The 24,158-nt window shown below is 43.8% G+C and overlaps 1 protein-coding gene across 4 annotated transcripts in view; it reads left to right on the top strand.

Moving 5' to 3' along the window:
• The window catches only part of LOC146866843 (scavenger receptor cysteine-rich domain-containing protein DMBT1-like), a 289,789-nt gene that overhangs the window by 181,231 nt on the left and 84,400 nt on the right, over positions 1 to 24,158 (top strand). For all 4 annotated transcript variants that reach the window (XM_085602354.1, XM_085602333.1, XM_085602344.1 and 1 more), the window contains one exon: positions 7,906 to 8,223. In XM_085602354.1, the coding sequence (XP_085458480.1) occupies positions 7,906 to 8,223 (318 nt within the window). The remainder of the gene's footprint in view (positions 1 to 7,905; positions 8,224 to 24,158) is intronic.

The following is a 24,158-nucleotide window of genomic DNA, read 5'->3' as shown; positions in this document are numbered from 1 at the left end:
TTAGAGACAAAAAAAGCAGCGCTAACCGCGGTTAACGCTGCTTTTTTACGTCTGGTTTTTTTCTGACTTAGCCATGATATCCTATGGAGGGAGGATATCATGGCTAAGTTTGCCTGTCCCTATCAACAAGGTAACGTGAGATTATCGCTGAGTTTCCAGCGATAATCTCACGTTAGCCTGTTAGCGTGAGGAATTTTATCGCTATTGAGATAAGCGTTGCTAATAGCACGCTATCTCAGCAATAAAAATTCACGCTAGCCGGCGATAATTATCCTAGCGCTAAGTGCACTTAGAGATAATTATCGCCTGTTGTTGTTGATATGCCCCCTTAATCTGCAACGGCCAGCGATAATTATCGCTGGCCGTGCTTAGCGATAATTTTCTTTTCGCTGGCTATCTCTGCTTTTTATGGCCCTGTAGCGCGTTATCATCAACGCGCTGCTCCAGGGCGATAAATATTCAAGAGATAGTGATGTTATCGCCGATTTGCAGGGAACATCGCTGGTTTCCCAGCGATGTTCCTTGCAAAAGGGCGACAACCTTGCCGATACGACCCAGTGGTCGTATCAGCATAATCAACCCCCAATGTTAGGGGTGGCTTAGTCAGGATTTTAGCAGACGTTAGTTTTTGGAATTCTCCAAAAACTAATGTCTGCTAAAATGCAAGGGCATCCTTGCTGATAGCGCAAAGACGCGTTATTGCTCTCCTGACATGTAGTGTATGTCAGGAACGCCCACTTTGCATCTCATTAGAGATACAAAGGTAGGCGTAGTGTAAAAGGGTGCTAACATGCGAATACGCATGTTAGCACCAACTTGCTGATAGGGCGTTGGTTTTATCTCCGCTTTTCTGGCTTTTAAAGAAAAGCGGAGAAAGAGCCCTTGATGATATGCCCCAAATTATTTTTAACTAGTCTATCGTTTTAATAACAACAACGTGCATGTTATAACTGTTCCCGAGTTAAGTATTGTTCTTTGTACCCACGGTCAGTAGCGAGAAAATATATGCATGCATTTATAGAGGTATGGTGCCCGCTTCACATTTAATTTGACGTCTTAAAGAGAGCCGGGGAGACGGTGAAAGAGGCTGTGCGTGAAGCTTGTTGCCCTTCGGGACAGCTAGTAATTAATGGGGGCGGGGGTGTCCGGAGTTAGCTGAGTGGGTTGCGGATGGATGGCAGAGTAGTTGGCCTAATGGCTAGGGCGGTCTACCTCGAATCTGGGGAACCGTTTCAATGACGCTGAACATCCTGTGATTCTGGGTGAATCACTTAATCTCCAAGTGCCTAACAAAAAAGGAATGTGCCCTTATGTAACGCAACTGGTGCTATGTACAGCGCTCTGATACCTGATACCAGGTCAAGTTCGCACTATATAAAACTCAGTAAAAAAAAAAAAAAAGGCACGTGGGGTTATTCCGGAAGTGCCCCATCTAGGGGCCCTCTGGAGCGTTGTTTGTGTCAGTGACGTGCTCTGCTCTTCCCTGGGGTTGCTCACAGTTACACAGTGGTTTTGTCTGCACATAATGAAGGGCCATCATGCGAGTTTGTGAACACCCGGGAAAAACAAAAGAAGGTTGTAAAACTGTGGGGGCGCTGTGGTAATCCCAGACTTGAACATCCAGTAGGAGGAAGAGAAGGGACAGTGGGGGCGATGTGGTAATCCCAGACTTGAACGTCCTGTAGGAGGAAGAGAAGGGACAATGGGGGGCGCTGTGGTAATCCCAGACTTCAACATGCCATAGAAGGAAGAGAAGGGACAGTAGGGGGCATTGAGGTAATCCCAGAATTCAACATCCCATAGGAGGAAGAGAAGGGACAGTAGGGTGCGCTGTGGTAATCCCAGACTTCAACATCCAGTAAGAGGAAGAGGGGGTACTGAGGGGAACTGTGGTAATTCCAGACTCGAACATCCCGTAGGAGGAAGAGAAGGGACTGTGAAGGGTGCTGTGGTAATCTCAGACTCTAACATCCCGTAGGAGGAAGAGAACGGACAGTGGGGGTGCTGTGGTAATCCCACACTTGAACACCCTGTAAAATGAAGGGAGAGATCTCTGGGGATGCTGTGGTAATCCAAGACTTGAAAATCTCGTAGGAGGAAGAGATGGGACTGTGGGGTGCAGTGGTAACCTCAAAATTGAACATCCCGTAGGAGGAAGAGAGAGAGCTGTGGGGGTGCTGTGGTAATCCCAGTCTTCAACATCCAGTAAAAGGAAGAGGGGGACTGTGGGGGTGCAGTGGTAATCCAAGACTTGAACATCCAGTAGGAAGAAGAGAAGGGACAGTGGGGGCTCTGTGGTAATCCCAGAATTGAATTTCCCATAGGAGGCAGAGAAGGGAAAGTGGGGGCGCTGTGGTAATCCCAGGCTTGAACATCCTGTAGGAGGAAGAGAATGGACAGCTGTTGTAATCCCAGAATTGAACTTCCCGTAAAAGGAAGAGATGGAGCAATGGGGGAGCTGCGGTAATCCCAGACTTCAACATCCAGTACTGATGATTGTCCTGTTTATGTGTGTTTCTGAAGACCCCAGTTTGCGGTTAGCTCCAGGTGTTAGTTCCCTGCACTGGGAACCGTTAATACCCCAGTTTGCAATTAGACTTTTAACCGGTGCTTTGAATGGGCAGGTACTGTCCGGTACTGAGTACCTGCACTTCTTTAATTTGAAAGGAGAGTACCTGCTCTTCTCAGCATTACTGCAATGCATTTATTGGGAGAGTAACAGCACTTCTCAGAGGCAAACCGGTACTCTAAACATGAAGTACCCGCACTTCTGTATTTCCATTTAAAGCACTGTGCTTTATTGCACTGAGCCCCGAGTGAGGGGCGCCGGCTCATGGCGCACTTCCCTGAACTTAAGCCCCTGAACGCTTCCAGACTGAACAGGATGGCCAAATGGTGCGTTTCCTTTTTCTAAGAGCTCCAGCTTTACGCAGAGGAGGAAAATGAAGTGCAAGCGAGGCACGTGTCAAATATGCACTCCACTTCCCATGGTGCCCCTCCCTCGGCACTAGCAGCGCCGACTGGCACAGCATGGGCACTGGGTGCTTCTCACAGATTGGTTTGCCTCAGAGGGGCATGTTTTCAATCTGAAAGTGGGCAGTTCTGGAGCTCAGACTGCCTTGTGCTTGGTGTCTTGAAAGGCACGTGTTTATGGCGGGGACATCCTGGTGGGGCCCCCCTCTCCGTAGGGGAGCTGCAGGGGTCTGCAGACCTACTCCCAACACTCACGGCCTAGCAGGGTGTCTTCTGTAAGTCTCAATATTTCTTATTCATTGATGGGGTGGAGGTAATGATGGGTGCTAATCTAATGCAGAGGAGCCCACCGTAGGCAGGAGAAATACAGAAACCACCCGGGCGCCCGCAGCAGATGTGGCGGCGTGGACCAATCAAGGTGCATCCTGCGAAATGTAACATTGAATGCAATAATAATAATAGTAATAATAATAATAATAATAATAATTAATAATAGTGTGGTGCAAAAATATATTATTATTACATTTTTTATTTAAAAAATTCCGTCTTGTGTCACAGGCTACACAGCTATTCAACACAACCCTGTCAGAATTCGAAACTGTGACCTGCTTAGACCTGTCACTTACCTGCAAGTCACGGCGTAGAATCCTAACAGGACCAACTCAGACGTTAATTGCATTAAAGTCGAAAGTGCTTTATAAAATCATGTAACAGCAATAACGATAGGAGTCAATATATAATGTTGTATTATAATATATTCATGTTCAGCATAACTGTACAAAGACAAGTTGCTGCCCTTTCGGAAACTGGAGTTTTTGTTTCTTTTAAAAAAGGAAGGAGAGTTTGTGGGTGCCATACGAGTCTGGGATAGATGCGTAATGAGGCCTGTGGGGTCTTACCACTGAAGGCCTCACTTCAAAGGGTTGGTTGGGTGTGTGTGTGGGGGGGCGTTGGGTGTAACAAGCGGGGTCGGCTTAAAATGTAAAACCCGGAGCATTGATTGGAAGCCGCAGAGGTCGCGTGGGGTGCAGCTTTCGCTGGGATCCCTGTCCTAGACTGTATCACTTACCAGGAGAAGGGTGCGCCCTTCGGGCAGGGCCAGAGCTGCAGGAACGAGGGGTAAAGCTCACAACACACACCGCTGCATAGGGGCCAGCCAGGACTGTCCACAGAGAGGACGGGGCAATTACCTGACACCCCTCTTCTACCCCTTGGAGCGTGGGGTGCAGGGTGGCAGCAGCACCTGGTGAACTGTGTATTCTCGAATGTTTAGTTTGAATGACAGCGAAGCCCTTACCCCTACCTATTATGAGAGATCCTTGAGGCTTGGGGTGCAGGGCGACAGCTGCCACCCAGCCATCTGTGTATTCCCACGTGTTTTACCAGAGCCCCTTGAAGCGTAGGGTGCAGGACAGCAGCAACCACCTGGTCATCTGCGTATTCCTGTGTGTTTTACATTAGATAACCACGAGGCCTCCCTCCTGCCTGTCACCGAAACCCTTACTGGGAAAAGATGGCCCGTGACTTCAATGTGGGATGACACCATTGATAAACAGGAGGTATGCAGGTGAACGAGCTCAGGAGATAAAGTTGGGCTTGGTGGAGGACGAGAGACAGGCATTCAACATGTGTTCATTTGTCCTAACATAAGGCGTCTCGATCGAGTATAGCAGGTTGGTTTCAACGAGCAGTCGTCTTGCAATTGAGGAAGCTAAAAAATAATGTCAGATTTTTTTAGTCCACAGTAAACAGCAGACTTGTATTTTGTTGCCTCAAATATTGGGCAAAAGACACGCAATCGATGGACGGAATGCAGAACAAATCAAAACATTTCCTTTACTCTGTGTATAGTTCCTTTACTCTGTGTATATTATTCGCAGGAAACTTGGTCAGATACTCTGAGTAGGACCTCCGTATATGCTTATAAAAATCTGTTCCTAAAATGAAATGTGTTTTAAATTGAGGAGATGAAAATTTATTCTTGTATTACATTTTTAAACTTATTATTTTAAAGTGTTGCTGCATGTATGCTATTATGATTCTCTGTTTTTTTTTTTTTTATATATACATGTGTCTTTTATGGCCAAATTGGCCGAAATAAAGAAATAAATAAATAAAACATTCACCCCCAGTCAAGAGATCTGGGTTAAATCCATCATTCTTTTGCTCACCATTCCACCCCAGTTTAGACCTGGCCATTTGCAAACCAGTCTTGACCCTGTGCCTCATGGGAACAGTCCAGCCCGAACTGCCAAGCCAGGTCCTCCCTGGACTGGAAACAAGCATCCTAGGACCAGTTTCGGGGTTTCACCCCTCTTCAGCCAGGATAGCTTGATTCCAGTGGCACAGTAAGCCCAGGACCCACGTCTGGGCATACCTGGCGCACTTAGTGCGAGAAGGCAAAAGACACACAATTTATGGACGGACTGCAGAACAAATCAAAACATTCACCCCCAGTCAAGAGATGTGGGTTAAATCCATCATTCTTTTGCTCACCATGCCACCCCAGTTTAGACCTGGCCATATGCAAATCAGTCTTGACCATGTGCCTCATGGGAACAGTACAGACCGAACTGCCAGGCCAGGTCCTTGCAGGATTGGAAACAAGCATCCTAGGACCGGTTTCGGGCTTTCAGCCCTCATCAGCCAGGATAGCTTGACTCCAGTGGCATGGAGAGCAAGGGACCCAAGTCTGGGCATACTCGTCCCACTCGGGGTGACAAATGCAAAAAGAACAATTGATAGACAGAATGCAGAACAATGTCATACATTCACCCCAGTATAGAGATCTGGGCCTAAGTCTTACTGGAGGTACCTGGTGGGCTACTTGGCCACCAGGGACCTTCAGGATTCAAGGGGACTTAATAGGGATTATATAGTTAGAAATTAGCATTTATAAAACCTTAGAAATTCACTGAAAAAAGCATAGGTTTCAGGGACAGTATAGTTAGAAAATAGCATTTAAAAAACCTTTGAAATTCACTGAAAAAACATAGGTTTCAGGGCCATTATAGTTAGAAATTAGCATTAAAAAACCTTTGAAATTTACTGAAAAAACCATAGGTTTCAGGCACGATATAGTTAGAAATTGGCATTTACAAAACCTTTGAAATTCACAAAAAAAACATAGATTTCAGGGATGTTATAGTTAGCTATAGTTAGTTGGTCATCATTCATGACATGGTCAGTGACATCACTCGTGATATCACAGATGACATCTCAAATGACATCACTGATGACATCACTGATGACATCATCCATGTGACAATCTGGTGCACCTCCTCACACTCTAATATAACTCTAATATAACCTTTGATACACCCATTGTAAAATACAGACTATAATTTTCGAAACCATCGCCACACCAATACCAGTTACTACATAAGCACTAATTGATTTCTAGGTCTACACACACATCCACTCATTCACCCATACAATTACTCATACATGCAGTCACTCATCAATACAATACTATCATATACAGACACTCACACATCACCACTCATCCAGTGTTACTCACACACCTAGTCAGTCATGCAAAGAATAAATCACACTTCCATTTACTGACCTATACAGTTATACACACACCACATCACTTATTTAAACAGATACTAACGCATACTTATTCTCTTATACAATCACTGATACAAGTACACACTCATCCATACAGCCACTCTCACAATCACTGACTCTCACGTATAGTAATTTAAATATTCCAACTCTCACATACACTGCCTTTTACATATGTAGTTACTTGGACATGTACCACTGAGACATCCATTCACTCACCAACACACCCATACACACACTCACCCACCCATACAGCTGTTTCCACATGCACTCTTGAACCCATACACCCAGTAAATCAACTACTCACACATTAATGCAGAGAGTCACATACCTCCCACCCACCCACACACACACTCAGTCTACCATACAAATTCTCAGGCAACCAATCAATAACCCATATAGACACTCATGGAGCTACTGATCAACCCATGCAACAGCTTACACAACAACAGACAGACTGATACAGACATTCACACAGTTTTGTCCCTCACCCATGCATTAAGTAAGACACATTTAATCACTCATTTATACAGTCAGTCACGCACATACTAAATCCTTCATCCAGACACTTATACACCTACTCATTCTTCAATACACCTTGGCATAAATATAAAACATATTTAAATTTTACAGAAACACACAGACATTGGATGATGTAATCAGTGATGTCATCAGTGATGTCATTTGAGATGTCATCAGTGATATCATCAGTGATGTCACTGACCATGTCATGAATGATGTAATATGTTACGTCATCAGTAGTGCATTGCGGGGGCACGAGTTATAGTTAGCTGAACTAACTATAACGGCCGAATTTCTATGGTTTTGTACAAGTGAATTGTCTAACTAACTATGACGTCCCTGAAATCTATGTTTTTTTCAGTGAATATATGTATATATATTCATTGTAAAGGCATGTGTGGTAAATGTATATACTTGGTAAAAATGTGTGTGGTAAAGACATGTGTGATAAAGGCATATCCACGGTAATTAATGCGTGGTAATGACAACATTTTTACTTGATAAGAAATGCATGAGTTTGAAAATGGCATACTAATGCAAAATAAAGATTGTTTCCAGTTTTACATAGTAATATTTTCAGTGTTTGTGAAAAGAAATGCCCTTAGCTCAGTAAATGACTACAACAATACTCAGGGGATGTCTTCTACTCACTGTGACTAAAAATTAACGCTTTGTATTTTACTAACAGGTATTTTCCAGGTCTCTCTCTTCCTTTAATGTCCTTAGGAAGTAAATACACAGCTGTGTTTTCTTCTCTGTACCTTCAGATTGAAGCTTGCAAATGTTCAATGGCTGAATGTGTTGTTCTTACTAAAAGTTGTTTCTTTCAATTTCTTTCAGTTGATTTCCGTGTTCGACTTGTAAATGGCGCAAACAGGTGTGAAGGTCGAGTTGAGGTCTTTTACGGCTCCTCCTGGGGCACTGTATGTGATGACGGCTGGGGCCTTGAAGATGCTGATGTAGTGTGCAGAGAACTGGACTGTGGACAAGCTGTATCCGCTCCAGTATCTGCCTACTTTGCTCAAGGCTTCGGGCCCATCCACCTAGATGATTTGAACTGCAGAGGGGATGAAGACGCATTATTGGCATGTCCTCACAGCGGGATGGGTGTGCATAATTGCGGTCACCATGAGGATGCCAGCGCTATCTGTTCAAGAGGTGAGTGTATCTCTAAAACGGAGGAGCAGCTTCAATTTCCTTTTTAGGCACATTTGGAAATTCTTTGGGTTTTCAAGCATTTTATGAATAAATTGGTATCTAAATGAGGGATATTCTTAATTATTAATGTTTTCAGGAATGTTGTTATGAAGAGGAGCTTCACAACCTCCTCCAGATATTCACCTTTCCTGATTTTTGGTGTGTCAACTAAAGGAATCCCAGTGATGTAGTGTGACAATTTCGAATAGGATATTTCTCCATCTATTATTTTCAAATATTTCAAGAGTGCATGTGAAATGGATATTGTATCTTTTATGAACATCATATGAAGGAGTCAGTACTTGAAGCTGCACAAGCCTGCAATGCTACATACTAGAATTATATGCTTTCATGTTTTGATCTCCCACTTGAGCGAAAAATCAGCTCTGTCTACTGTTCCCTCCGCAAGCAACAGCATCATAGCATACTTGGCTACTAAAGTGATAACTCCCTCTCTCTTACCCCATCTCTGGGTGCTTTTACTAAATATGTTTTTATGAATAATGTTGAGGATCCTTGAGCACTCAGTGCAACCTGTCACCAGCCTCTGAAGGGAAGCACCAACACACTTCCACAGATGACCTAATCCATCAAGAATTTTAGTGTCCTGGCTGGTGTTCCAATTAGTAGGGATTGGCTATGTCAGGAATTCTCATCCTGTTGAAAAGTCTGGGAAGATTCCCATTTGGAAAACATCATGTGGTAAAGGCAGTGTTTCCCTAGACTGCTATCTACTCCCTCTGAGAGGCAACACGATTTGCAAAGGGGAATGGGTCCTAGGAGGAACCCTTCCTGCTTACAAATAAGTTAACCCCTCTGCTCGGGGTTAGGAACTCAGTGGTTTATGATCACAAATACAGCTGTAAGACATGATGCATTCCTTTTCAATTTTAAATAGGAAGAGGAATCCCCCTTTCATGCTCCCTCTTCTTTGTGATTCTGAAAGGATCACAAAAGTCATTTAATGAGTGGGAAAGTATTTTGCAATTCAGAAAAAGGCTTTTGAACATAAAGAAAAGCCCTTTTGCAGTGACAAACCCTGTGATTTTGCTAATCACATGTTTGCGATCACAATAGAACTTTCTACATTAGGCTCTAAATATGTCATTTTCTTTTCATGAAAGATACGTAGGTAGTATACGCATTTATAAAAATAATAGGAAAGTTGCATAGCAATAGATTTTGCATGCTTCTAGTCCCAAGAATGTTGCTAACCTTAAGTTCTTCCTGGCTTCATATATCATGATGTCTATTTAAACTGAGGCAAATACAATCATACTGTCCCACAAGCAGAATTTCTTTACCATAGGGAGGGGATCTCCAGTGTAATCGGAGGGCAACACACGTTCTGTGCTGCTGATCATTGTAAGAAGCTGGCTTTTTATGAAGTGATGCCAGTACAGGGGCACACCATGCAAAAAGTCCAGACTGCCCTTATTTGGTTTACAGGGCTTACTTTAAAGATCCCAAGTGCTCTATTGATGATGGTGTGGTCGTGCAGCTTTGGCTTCTAAGAGGGGAGCATTAAGCATTTGTTGAATACACACAGTCACTAAATGGTTCACATACTCAATAAGAAATCTAAGACCAATTTAATAAACTAAAGTAGTTTTTTTTACAGGAATTTAGACACCAAGATCTTTAGAGTAATTTTAGTACATTCTATATTGATTTTAGTAGAAACATAGGGAAATAGTTCAAGTAACAGTTTTGAGGAGTTGATCGAAATCTACCATGTTAACCTATGGGAGGAAAAACACATGTAGCAAAACACTACTTGCAGTCGGAATTCAGAGGTTCTCTGTGGGACTCAAGGTGCTTGGGGGCCAAGGTCCAAAGTACCACCAGCAGTTTCCCTTTACCTGCCCTGATGTGTCCAGGTGCAGAGTTGCTTGTCCCTCAAGCGCTACACCGGTAAAGTCATTGGAACTTAGAACAAAAGCTGCAATGGGGGATTGATTAATTATTTTGATTTTATAATTTGTAGAGTGCATCGTATGCCCGTAGGTGTCTTGGTGCTACCTATGACAGGTAAATAGGTAAGTAAACAATAGCTAGTTGTGACTGAACAGACAGGTCTTCAGTAATTTACTAAACCCTAATAAGGAGGTGGCAGTTTTTAGCTCCAGAGGCAAACAATTCAAATTTTGGGCCATACAGATGACAATACTCCTACCTCCCCATGTGGCCAATTTGCAGATGGAAACTACTAAATCACTAACAGCGCTCAAGTGAAGAGTCCTGCAGGGCTGATACCAGCTGAATTTCTCTAAGACAGAAGTCATTTTTTTGGGCAATAGCCACATTTTCTGGTTCTCCGTTTGGTGGCCTGATGAGCTAGGCACCCTTCTGAAGCTGGTTAAGAAGGTAAAGAACCTTGTTGCCCTGGTCGACGACAGACTGACGTATAAATAGCTGGATAAAGCTATCTCTGCATCTTTTTTCACCCTGCGAATCGAGAAGAAAATTGTTCACTTCCTACCATTTGACATGTTAAAAATTAAAGACTGCACAAACAGTGTGGTTTCTGCGGCTGATATTACGAGTGCTAAAAACCCGATCTCACGCCATGGCCTTTGTTTATTTGCACTGCTTGGGAAACAAAACCACGAAACATATCATAAAGATACAATCATATTACTGAATGATTTTCTCACCCCACCGATGCTTTTTAATACTTGCTTTTAGTGTTTTTAGAAAATGTCTATCTCAATTTTATGAAGCTTACTATTGTATGCGGTTTCATTTATCTGCTCTGACTTTTATGGCTTGTTTGAGCAGAATGAAGTATTTGATGAAGAACAAATCACAACATGGGTGTCGTCGGCGTACAACACCAGCGACAACCCAAATGAATTGATTAAAGCTGCCAGGTGAGTAACGTAAAGATTGAACAGCGTTGCTCTCAATGATGAGCCATGTGGCATCCTTCAGGGCAGCGTATAGGGTTCAGATGTGAAGTCTTTAAAAGAAATCGATTGAAAACGATCTGAGAGGAATGATCCCAATATGTTAAGAGCTGCTCCCTAGATCCCCAGGCTCTGTAACCGGTCTATCAGAAGGTCGTGATTGGCTTTGTCAAAGGCCATAGATAGGTCGAGCATGATAAGGGCAGCATTGCACCCTTATCCACTGAGGCCCAGAACTCTTCCGTGGCCACAATAACTGTTGATTATTTACTGTGGTCACTATGGAAACCAAACTGTGTGTCATCAAGCAGGGTGTTGTTCTCCAGAAAAGTGAGCAACTAAGTGTTCATGGCTTCTCCCACCAGCTTTGCTGGGAAGGGATGCCTAGAAATGGGACAGTAGCTGTTCGGGTCGTGCTCATTTAGGTTAGGTTTCTTCAACAAAGGTTAACCAAAGCAGCCTTCCACTGCCTTGGAAACACACCCAAATTAAACATGGCATTGAAGATTTTCACCAGATATGGTGGGGAACTACATTAGGGACTAGGAGGAAAATATTAGGTGGACAGGGATCCAGTGGAGATCCTGATTTTGTCTTGGAAATAGCCAGTGTCACATTATCTTCCGTTAGCAGGGCGAATTCGGTGAGGATAGTTTTATCTGAGATCCCTATCTTGGCCTCATTGCTGATCTGGTAAGTAAAACTACTGGAGGTACATTTGTTAAAGATTATCTCCACTTTTTGTTGAAAGAAATTCACCAGAGAACTGCAGAAGGACCGACTACATTCTGCTGTATTGTGGATAGTTAGGGTGGGAGTTTAGTGACATCTTGAAATAGTGCCTTAGTTGAAATACAGGCTGACTTTATTTGTGCAGTAAATAAAGCATATTTTCCCACCAATAAAAGTTTCTTGTACTGTGCAGTAAAGGATTTGGATTTTTCTCCCTCTAGGGGATCGTTGTCTCTCCTCAAGTTTCTCTCTTGTCTGCAACACCATTGTTTTGCCACCCTTAGGGTGTTCTTAAACCAAGATTATGTGGGCTTGCATCGTCTGATTACTTTCAGTTTAACAGAAGCCAATTTAGTGTCCGCAGCATGCAGCCATCCTAACAAATTTGCCAACATTGTATCCATATCGCTGGTTTCTTCTGGCTGGGACTCAGCAAGAAGCGAGCTCAGCTCCGGGGCCTGCACCCTGTGCCATGCATGGGAAACAACAGATTCCCTGGCCACTTTTCTAAGAAGGGAGTTACTGGAAAGCATTATTTCCCAGAGTACCGCATTATGGTCTGTCCAGGTTAGGGGAAGTGTGGTGGGGCAAGAGAAAAATGGATTGTTGGTAAACATTCCATCGAGTGTATGTCCCGCCGAATGCATAGGACCTGCTACTAGTTGAGCAAAACTAAAGCAGGTCATGGTGTTAACCAGAAGTTCTGTATCAGGGTCCAACTTGTTCTCAAGATGAAAGTTGAAATATTCTAACAGAGTAAAATCTAATTTAGTAGGAGAGAATTCCGAAAATGATTCTATGGCATGAATGAAAGGGCTTCTAGGCCTAGGTGGGCAGTAAATCAAAAGTCCATTAAAGGACTGGGTTTTGGCACGTTCAGTGTTGAACAGAAAAGCTTCATGCACATCCAACAAAGCTAGTGTAAATACTGCAGTGAAGGAGTCACAAACAACTTCATTTCCTCCTCCTTTTTTGTGGAGTCTATCTAGCCTATAGATGGTGTAGCCAGTAGATACTGCCACTGTCATCTGGTAGTACTGAGAAGACACCTCTGCATCCTCCAAGGTGACATGTATGAGATCCCCCAACATGTGTTCTGGGAATTAAATCTCCTGCTGGTGGACCTCTTATGAGCTGAAAAGCGATGCAGAATAGGCTTAGATACCCTTAAGCTAGAATGGGAGAAGGGTGGGATGGATGTACTGGACCTAGAGCACTATTATCTGGAGCCACAAATACAGCATGCAATACACTGGCTGGATGATGGGGGAACTGGGAAAAGACACTCCTCAATGGCACGTATAGCTACCACCATCTTGGGTACCTATTGATGAGAGGAAAGAGAATTCCGGACTCTCTGCCCACTGTGATCCATTAGGTATGCCGGCTCTGGGAAAGAGCAGTCAAGGAAGTGCTACAGAGAGCTCCATATGTGCCAGAATTAGATTTGTAGATAGTACAACCCTGTGCAGCCCGGGCTATGGCTGTGGACTGCTGGTGAAATGGTAGATGCACCATGTTAGCAGACCTTTAGCCAGCAGCATGACTTATAACTATGCAGGCTGCATTTAAGGCATTTGGACGGGGCCCAGGGTCATTCCTCCAATATACAGAAATAGCTGCCACAGTCATGGAATTGTGGTCATCGTTCTCTGAGGTCCCCGAACCCGCACAGAAAATGGTTGCCATGCTTTCTCTGGCAGGGGGCTGAAAATTAATTACATAACTATATCAAGCTTTACTCACAGACAGGCAATACCACTGTGAGTCAAGGAAGCCTTGCAGCACGTTAGTGACAACCCTATCCTCCTCAAGGACTGTCACAAAACAAACACAACGTTGTCTGCAGGATGTCAATAAATGCATAATTCAAACTGGTTCAATAATATTTTATACATATAGCCTACCTCTCCCCTAAGAGACTCCCTACTGTATACCCAACCAGAGACCAGAGTTGTGCAAGATGTAGAAGTCTAAAGGGAGGTTTCTTCCTCGTGGTCTGGAACTGTAAAGTAATTTTGAAAAACTGTGTGGAGATACTGGCACAAACTAAGGGTTGGGAGGTCCCACTTAACATCACATAATGTCTCCTGGGTCTTATTCCTGACAGAACTAAGATACTGAGTAGGAAAGTTACAATGTTTGGTCTTCTATTAGTCAAAATACGTATCGCTATTAGCCGGCTGAGCCCACGACCCTCCTCACAGCAGGAACAGAGGAGAAACCTTTTGGAGTGGTTGGGCCAGAAGAAGCACACATGAGGAAGACACGATGAGAGGAGACAGACAATCTGCTCACATGGGAAGCAATGATGAAACACTAATAGAACCTCCTGATATGAGACCCCCATGAGGGACACACCAGGTCTTGGAGAGTGACCGACATAGACTGGATGACGAAAGGTCTACAGGATAGGATGCTTGAGAGCACAGATTGAATAGTGGACAGTCCAGTTGTGTCAAATTACAGTTGGGCTGAAGGTGAACTCAGGCAGTAACATGAATGCATTGACCAGGTAGATGAATGGAAGCATGGGGGGCCGGGGGAGGGAGTGGGAGGAGTTCAGTTTTGGTTTAGCTAACTGTTTATATATACAACATTAATACACAATGCAAGAAACAGCAATATGTTTTCATTATGTCATACTTTGCTATAGCTGTTATGGGCGGGACTGAAACCCAATGTAAAAGTACCTATAGAATTCTCCAATATCCTGGACATGTTACTGTGTTGAAAGAAATACCAATGGAAAAAAAAAGTTTGTCGATTTTATAATTATTTGTGACTAAGACAAAATAAGTTTTTTGTTTATTGAGGTGGGTAAGCATGCGCCTCAAGTAAAAATCACAGTCCTTGTCAGGGGGAACTACTAAAGTCACTAAATAAACCTCAGCTTACCCCCTGTTAGATATGGCAAAGAGCAGACAGGATTAACTTAGAGACACTGTATAAAGTATTTAAGCAGTACCATAACGGTAATAAAGTGAAAACACAGCATAAGAAAAGTCCCAAATAAATTTGAAAAAGTAGAGTGAATTTTAACAAATAAAATGACACCAGAGCGACAAAAATCCAATACAGTGCACCGGAGATATGAGTTTTTAAAGTTTTAAATAAACATAGCACCAAAAGGCTTTAAGTGCTAACCACAGTCAACTGGTTGCAGTAGACTGGGAACTAGGTGTGATTTGAGGATGACTCAGATGGAGCGCAGGTTTACTGCGGAAACCAGGTCCCGCCCAGTCCAAAGTTTTACCTTATGAAATGGCAGGGCAACATGTTGAGCAGGTCAAGCAAGCAGGCTGTGGGTGAGGAGAGCTCCACAAGGTCAGATAGCCATTGGACAAGGTCCCAAAGAAGAAGCTGTAGACTTTAGCTGGAAAGATCAGAGATGGGAGAAATTCAAATTTCACATCCAAGAAATGTCCCTTGCCGCCTGGATACTTTTAGCGCCTTTGTTCAGTGAAGAGTTCTACCTAAGCTCTTAGGGGCCACATGTATGCACATTTTTTAAAGTCGCAAATGTCCCAATTCGCAGAATCAGGCCATTTGCAACTGGAAAAAAGGCTTTCCCACTGACCCAAAACCTATTTTGCAATTTGGTAACCTATTACATAATCACAAAATGGGTTAGCGATTCGCTATTATGAAGGGGTGTGTTTAGGGCGTCCCTTCCTAATACAAAATTGCATCTGTATGTAGGAATGTTTTGTGACCGAAATGCGGTCGCAAATCATTCGCATTTTACCACCTACTTTAAGTAGATGGTAACCAATATGTAAATGTGAATGTATGCAAAAACTTTTTTAAGACCAGGCACAGACATGGTTGTCTGCTGACCCCAGCAGGCCACCATCCCTGTGATTTTAGCAGGGGGTCAGAAATTGCGACCTACCTCATTAATATTAGTGAGGTAAGTCGATTTGCGACCCCCTATGAATCGCTATATGAAACTCTTGCAGCTTCATACATTTGTAACAGCAATTAACTAATTAAGATTCACAGAAAATACCTGCAGTGGTGCAGAGCTGCAGGCTGTAGCCAAACAGGGCTCCGTGAGACCAGATTATTTCTGTGCAAAGTCCCGCTGAATTAGATTTGTCCCTGTGGAAAAGCTCCACATAAGGAAAACCTGAATCTTCAGCCCTGTGGCAATGCACCTTGGTCAGATAGGCTTCCCAGCTTTGGACCAGTCCTCCCATCTTTGGAGCCAAAACATTTCTAAGTCACAGGTTTCTCCAGATTATAGGAGGAGTACACTTTGATACAGCCCAGGGTTCCAGGACCCCAGGTGGGGGTTCATACTCAGTCTAGCATCCACCAGCAGCAGGGCCCAGGTCAGGTTCAGTTGGAGTTGGTCAACTGGGCAGTTGCAGGAAAGGCCACTTGTAGCTTGCTGTGTCCTTGTTTCTTGAATAGGAGGTCAGCCTTATGGCCCTTCGAGTCCACTTCTTTATCCTGGGTACAAGAGGGAGAGCAGTTCCAGTCTTGAGGCCTCTTCTCAGGTCTTTGACATCATGTTCAGTCCTCTTCTTATCTTTCACAGGTCCAGTAGTGTTCTGAGGAGGGTAATGGGGATGCCACATTTATGCATGGAACCAGCTTGTGTGTGTGGTTGACTCATCCCATACCAATGGAGTAAAAGTTTCTAGATGTTACCTTACCCACTTTAGCAGTGTTCCTGTGTGCCGTACTGCAAACAATCCCACAGTGCCTGTGGCTGCCTAAATCCAAGATGGTGAAACCCTTCTCCACTTCTGCAGAGGATGTGTTTCCACCCAGCGATGTAGCCATGGAAATGAGCAACCCATCCTCTGTGATCACTTCAAACCCAGTCTGGGGGTAGCTCTCGACCCACTGTGTTTGAAGACGGGCTCTCAGGGGGAACAAAGAAGGGACCTGGGCAGGTGTCATCTGACATCTGCAGATGACTAGAGAGGACCCTTTTCAGATAATTGAGGCCATAGTCACTGGCCAAATAGTCATACTGTCAGAGGAACAGAAACACATCTCCACATGCAAGTCTGTTATTCTCTGCTCTGAGAGCAGTATTTCATACCTCATTCATGGTTAAGCACTCATAGTGCTGCATCTGGAGGCTTTATGCAGGGAAAAGGACATTTCTGTACCTTTTCTTTAATATTTATTGAAACTTAACAGCTATTTACTTGGCCACCTGGTAAATAGTAGAAGTTATTTACTATTTGGCTGCACTGTTTGGCTGACGGCCATACAAATAGTAGAAAAACGTCACTACTTACCCGGCCACTGGCTAAGTAGTAGGGATTCTAGACTGATCAGCTGGTGGCCCTGCACACAGCTGAAAAACTTCATCATTTACCTCACCGCTGGTTAAATAGTAGAGATTCTGAACTGCTTGGCCAGCGTTTGTGTAAATATTTTAAAAACCTCACTATTTACCCACTTGGTGGCAAAACAGTAGAGATCCTGGCCTGTTTGACTGGCGGTCGTGTAAATAGCAGAAAAACTTCACCATGTACCTTGCCGCTGGTTAAGTAGTTCATATTCTGCATTTCCCTGCTAGAGGCAGTACAAATAGCAGGAACACTTAAATATTTACCCAGTAGCTGGCTAAACAGTAGAGATTTTCCACTGTACAGCTGGAGTCCATGCAAATAGCAGAACAACTTCACTATTTACCCTGCTGCAGGCTGAATAGTAGAGATTCTGTGCTTTTCAGCTGGCAGCCATGCAAACAGCAGAAACATTTCACTATTTACCCGTCTGCTGGATACACATTAGATGCTGCACTGTCTGGTCAGCAGCAGTGCAAATAGCAGAAAAACTTCACTATTTACCTGAGTGCTGTATAAATAGTAGATATTCTGCACTATTTGGCTCCTGGCAGTTTTAGGAAACCTTTTCCCCCTGAGGCTGCTAACATACTGTCCTAACAGGACCCCTTCCCCTTTACAAATTTGTTACCACCCTAACTCGGGAGTCGTTATCTCAACAGTTGTTTACGCAGCAATTGTAGCAAAAAACTATCAATGAATTATTTTCCAAATTATAAAGGAGAGGGAGGAAACTCCTTTCATGAACCACCATGCTTACAATTCAGAAACAATTGCAAAAGTAATTTTACTAGTCTATATAGAACTTTTCAACTCAGAAAGTGTTTTGTACATAATGATAAGTACTTTTGTTGTCACCATCATTGTGCTTTTGCAACAAGGCTTTTAGTGCTAAAACTGGCTTCGATGAAGACTCTAACTTATATGTCTAAAGGTCCCAAATGTTTGAATGTTTCCAAGTTATTTTAAGAGACATGGCGCAGAATGCCACTCCATTGCGCCTTGGGCAAGACACAGCCATTTGGGAGGCCGCTTATGGAGCTGTCTCTTGCTCCACAAATGCTCCTACTCCTTAACATTTACCTGCAGATGTGACAAATTATAAAGATGATTAAAACCTTTGCAAGACTAAATATATTTACTCTTCTAAAGCTATATGCTCGCTCTTACTCACAAAGCCATGGGGATCTACAAGGGCCAGATATAGGATTACCAAAAGGCCCCATGTTATGAGAAAAAAAAACGCAGCAAATCGGTACCTTTCTTGAATTATTAGTTCTTGTTTAGTGCAATTAAACAAATCAGATAAAAGTACCTGAAAACATTGATTTGCAAAAGAAAAAAACAGCCACCTACTATTTAAGGAGATGTTTATCAAAATAGAAACTACTGCTGCATAGGGCTCCCTATGAAGTGACCAACACAATATATATGAGAGGCTTCAATCCAATCCCATTACAAAAGTCAGAAAAACGAAGGGCCTGATTTTTATACCTCCGATCTCCTGAAGGATATCCCGCCGCCAAATTTAGATTTGTCTGCTGGTCCTGTGGACATCTCTCTACACTGACAGGAACTGCTGTCATGAGGGTTTCTGTCTATGCACAAAACATTTGAAGGACAGTGCAGCCAGACATGATGGCTGGCTAGAAAACTTTTGAAATGTTTGTTTTTGAAAAACAAACTCCCAAAGCAGGAGTTTGTTTTTGAAAAACAAAAAAACTAATTGTTCCACATGCTGGGATTTTTCTCCCAGCGTCATGTGGTCATTATTTTTTTTCTGTCCCTTACAGGCATATTGTACACTAAATAGGGTAGACGGTATGAAGTCCTTTCTTCAACGGACTTTACATTGTTGGGCAATCAGCAGAAGTATTCCTTTGCAAAGCCATAAGCAAAGGAATGGGAAAATAATTAATTGAACTGTTTAATTGAACTGAATGTCATTCTAATATGAATGAATTCTCCCAGTAAATATGAGAAAGGAATATAGGCATCAAAGGCACAAAAGAAAAGTAACCGTGGGCGGAGAGCTCCCCTCCGCCCGCGGAGTGTGCAGAGATTTACCTACTCTGCGTTCTGCGGAGAACGCGGAGTAGGCAAATCTCTGCACACTCCGCGGCGGAGCAGAGCTGGCCAGCCCTAGCCTCCATTCCTCCCTATTTACAATTATTACAACTTCTCAAAAACGCCTTTAAAAAAATAAACAGAACCTTACCTAAAGCTGCAGCGTCCCCGGGCAGCCCTCCTTGTCTTCATCGCGTTCTCGGTGAAAACTGTCCATGCGCGGGCGTCTGCACATGCGCAGTTTTCACCGAGAACGCGATGAAGACGAGGAGGGCTGCCCGGGGATGCCGCAGCTAAGGTAAGGTTCTTTTTATTTATTTAAAGGCGTTTTTGAAAAGTTCTATTAATCGTAAATAGGGCGGGGGAGGCGGGTGGCGTAGCAGAGCTACGTGGAGCGCCACTGAATTTTTTCTCAGCTCCGTGGCACTCCGCGTAGCCCCACTATGCTCTCTATGCCCAGGCTTAAAGAAACGAAACTCACTGAGATTTTATTCATTGACTTTATTGCAAATATTGTAAGAAACAAGACTGAATAAACAGAGATATTTTGTTACCTCCATTCTTGTGACCTACTGATTGCCCATTTCAAAATTCTACTTTAATACTCATTTTCCAGATGGGGGGTGTGAATCCACTATTGAGGTTTCAGAACTGAGTTGGATTGTTTATCTCTCAAGTATAATTTTCTGTGGGTTGCTCAAACACAACCTTTGTGCTAGGTGATAGCTATCACAGCAGTAGCAATAGTGCTGGCTCCAAGCAGACGTATCCTTAACAAGAGCATAATGAAGCACGAGATTTAGCACCTGGCTGTCATCAAGCACAGACAAATGGGCAGCCCTGCTTAGAAACCTTGACACCTAGCATATTGGTGTCCTCCAGCTCCTGGTTGTCTTCCTTCACTTCTCAGTCCTTCTGTGCCTAGTCCTCCTCCTAGTCCTGTTCCAAGTCCTCTTTTTCTGGGTTGTTTTGGTTCTCCTGATCCTCATCCTGGCCCTGTCTAATTAGTTCTGGTCAGCCTTGTTTCCTGAATCTGGGGGTCGTGGCTGTAGTCCTTCCTGACCCTGGTCTAACTGGCTCTGCTCCTGGCTCATCCTTGCATTTGCCTTTCATGGGCCTCCTGATCCTGGTACTACTGATCCTCATCCTGATACTGCTGGTCTGCAGAGTCCTTATCCTCCTAACCCTGTTGTCTTGGTTCTCCAGGGTTGGCACTTCTAGTCTTCCTGGTTTAGGCCATCCTGATTCTCCTTGCACTGGTCTTTGTCTACCTGGTACTGCCTCCACTGGTCCTGGTCCTCCTTATTAGGTCCTCTTGGGCTGGGCCTGGTCATTTTGGTCCTGGATTCGTCCCATTGGTCCTCGTGGCTCTGGTTGTCCTGGTCCCCTGATCCTCGCTAGCCTGGTTCTAATACCCCAGTTCCTAGTCCTCCTGCTCCAATTGGAACTTTAGGTCTGGTCAATTGGTTTGACCTCTTTGGTCCCACTATCCCTCTTCCTGGTCCTGCTTATTCTGATCTTTCTAATCCACTTAATCCTCTCCCATCTGATCTCTGGTCTACCTACTCCTGACCTGACTAGTTTCCGGGTCCTCCTCCAACAGGTCATTATACACTTAATCGTGGCCCTTCTACTTGTTGTAATTTTGAACTCACTTGTCCACTTTATCTTGATCCTGCTTGTTCAGGTCATCATGTTCTTTGCCATTCTTAGCCACTAGCTTGGTCATTAAGGCTCCTGTCTGTCTTCCTTGTCCTTGTCCTCTTTTTCCTCCTCATCCTGGTCATGTTTGGCCTGATATTATAGGTCCTGATACTCTGGGCCTCAGTAAATTGAGCTTCCTTTCCCACCTGGGTTGTGGTCCCACTGGTCATCGTTGCTCTGGTCCTCTTAGCTCTTATCATGTTGGCTCTGGTTCCCTGGCCATCTCATTTTATTCCTCAGGTCCTGTTTGCCTAGTCTTCTTTACTTTCAGTCTGGTTTGCCTTGCAGTGGTCTTCCCAATCCTGGTCTTCACAGTCTGTGTTTTCTTCCTGGTTTTGTGCCCACTAGACTTGCTCCTTTAGTTTCTGGTCCACTTTGGTTGGGTCTTTGTATGCCTAGTCTTCTTAGTTCTGCTCGTTCTAGCCTTCCTGGTTCTTATAGGCCACTTTCTTCTAGCTCTTTCTTTTCTTTCCTGGTCCTCTTGACCCTCGTCCACTTAACCTGGTCCTTAAAATCCTTCTCAACCTTCTCATCTGATTGCAAATACATTAGTTTCAGGTCGTGCTGGTCCCCTCAGTCTCACTTGCCTCTTGTGTCTTGGCCCTCTTAGGCCTTGCCATCTTTTCTCTTGTCTTTCTGGTCCTGTGCCTTGTCCTCAATGTCCTTCTGGCACTGCACCCAAAGGATTAGAGCCCTCTTGGCCCTAGTTCTCTTTCTTTGGTTCCTTTTGAGCTTCACCATTTTGGTCATTGCCCTCCTGGACATCTAGGTTCAGTCACCTTAGTCTTCCTGACTTTCTCTGTTCTGGTCCTCCTAATCATCCTTACCCTGGTCCTGCTGTATGCAGGTCCTGGTCATTCTCCTCCACTTGGGACTCTGGGCCCTGGTCCTATGGTCATGGTCCCCTGACAGTCCTTGGTCTGTTGCTGGCCCTACTGATACTGATCCTTCTAATCCTGGTCCTCCTGGTATTCTTGGTACTGACACCCTGGTCTTCTCTGCTTATTTTTCCCCCAGTCCTATTGGCCTGTATCTTGGCTTCCTGTGTCTGGTCCTGATCCTCCTGGCCCTGGTCTTTCTACTGATTGTCCTCATGCTGCTAGACAAACTCATCATGGTTCTCTTGTATCTGGTCCTCAGGGGCCTGGCCATCTGGTTGCTTAACTTCCTGGCCATCCTGCTCCTAGCTCTGTGGCTGGGACATCCAGGCTGTGATCATCCTGGTCCTCATGTCTCTGGTCCTGATTTTTCAGATCCTCCTTTTCCTCCGCACCCTGGTCTTGATACTCAAGGTCCTGATCCTCTTTGCCCTGATCCTCTTGGCCCTTTGTTTCCTGGTTCTCTAGTTATATGATTCCTACAAATATAGCAGGCCTGTGTATTAGACCAACACGAACTTCATAGTATAGAGTCATAGTCCACATATATCATCAGTGAGTGTTGGTGGGTTTTGGCTAGCTCACAGCCCCACAACCAACCCCTTAACTGACCAAGGTAACAGATGTTATTGGCAACCTCATACATGACACTCTGATTCCCAAGGAACCATTGGAAACAGATCTAAGCATTTCATTTGGTAATTATTGCATGCCCAAGGTAAACACAAGAAAGATATGACAATTCAATTTCAAACATGTATTGACATGATGTTATTCTTGCAAAGAAAGCATGAGCTGTGATTATTAGAAAAATGAGACATGCTACTGCAATCAGCATTATTAGAATGGTAAACAGTAAGAACAATTCAACCATGGTAATTGTTGCTAACGGTTGCTTACTCCTATCTATATTAAAGATAGCATAGTGGTAGTACCATTCTGCCAGATTGATTTGGATAGCCTAAACCCCATAACTTGCTGTTAGGTGTCAGAAAACTGGTCGCAGTGTGCAGGTTATCTTCCTTAGAAGAATGGAGGTTGGAGTCAGCAGGGCTGCATCTCAGTTACTGTTCACAGCAGTTGCATGAAAAACTGTGCATGGAAATACTCCTCTCAAGGAACTTTAGCATGGAAGCTGTGTATATAATAAAGTACTGTTGTTATGAACTGTGGTAGAGGCACAGGTTTTGGTTTCGTCCAGCTAAAATAAAAGTGTCTCCTAATAAGCACAGAAAGAAAGAAGAATCGGGCGTAGGTACTTCAGCTACCAGTTCTATAGAAGAATTTTCTGGGAGATGGTGTCCATTTAACAGCAGAAAGAACACTGTAGCAAATCCAATCCAGATGAAGAGAAAAAATAATGCAAGACAAATACATAGTAAGTACCATGTAGCAATCAGATACGTCTGTGTAAAAGCAAATAGAACAGTGCGGGAGCATCATGCAAGGAAGTAGGTGAAGAATCTGAAGAAAAATCATTAATGTCGGCAAGGTAACCAGAGGTAGCCTGAACAAAAACAGGAACCTCATAAAGTAAAAGCGAGCACTTTGGTATTGCCAAAGGTGGTTGATAATATATAGCGTCATTGTTTGGTGCAGCAGTATAAACAGGCACTGGTGCATGTAAAGCATCAGAAGTCCCCAGCCAGGGAGTAGTTAAATTAGGACTGCTTAGTGCATTTAGAGGAACTTCTTGCATGGTAAGGAGAGGAGATGACAAACTACCCAGATACCCTCATGATCTACTGTTTAGGACGGGCCACCTGATGGAGCTTGAACCAATCATTGGAAACGTTTACAACCATCAAGCAGCGGCAAAATCACAGTTTGAGTACTAAGTACCAAGTACAGGAACCAGGGCATGGTCTGATAGGCCGAATTCCCTCTTATCTTCAGACTAGATCCCCCAATTTTAGAAATCCATCCAGAAATCACTGGTTGCTCCTTCAATTTGTCAGTGGCAGAATGTTTAGTATTCATATTCAAGCGCTATATTGTAAGTCTTGTAATTCCTGTAAGACAGCAAAGCATTCATTGATGTTAAAGTGCGCATCAGTCACCACTCTGCCAGGGTTATCAAGATCTGGAACATACAGTTATACCCCAAAAATGACCTCGTAGGGGGTCCAGCCACCCAAAGATCTTCTAGGCAGATTATTTAAAGCTCTTTGTACTCCATCCAGGTGATGGATCCAATTACGACCTGAACCCAATACTTTAGCTGTTGAGGACTGCTTTAGGTCATGGTATTTCCACTCCATTATTGAATGTCCTTAAGGATGATAAGGAGA

Source organism: Triturus cristatus, chromosome 1_2, assembly GCF_964204655.1.
Source record: "Triturus cristatus chromosome 1_2, aTriCri1.1, whole genome shotgun sequence".
NCBI classification, from domain to species: domain Eukaryota; kingdom Metazoa; phylum Chordata; class Amphibia; order Caudata; family Salamandridae; genus Triturus; species Triturus cristatus.
This window is presented reverse-complemented; position numbering and strand designations above follow the sequence as displayed.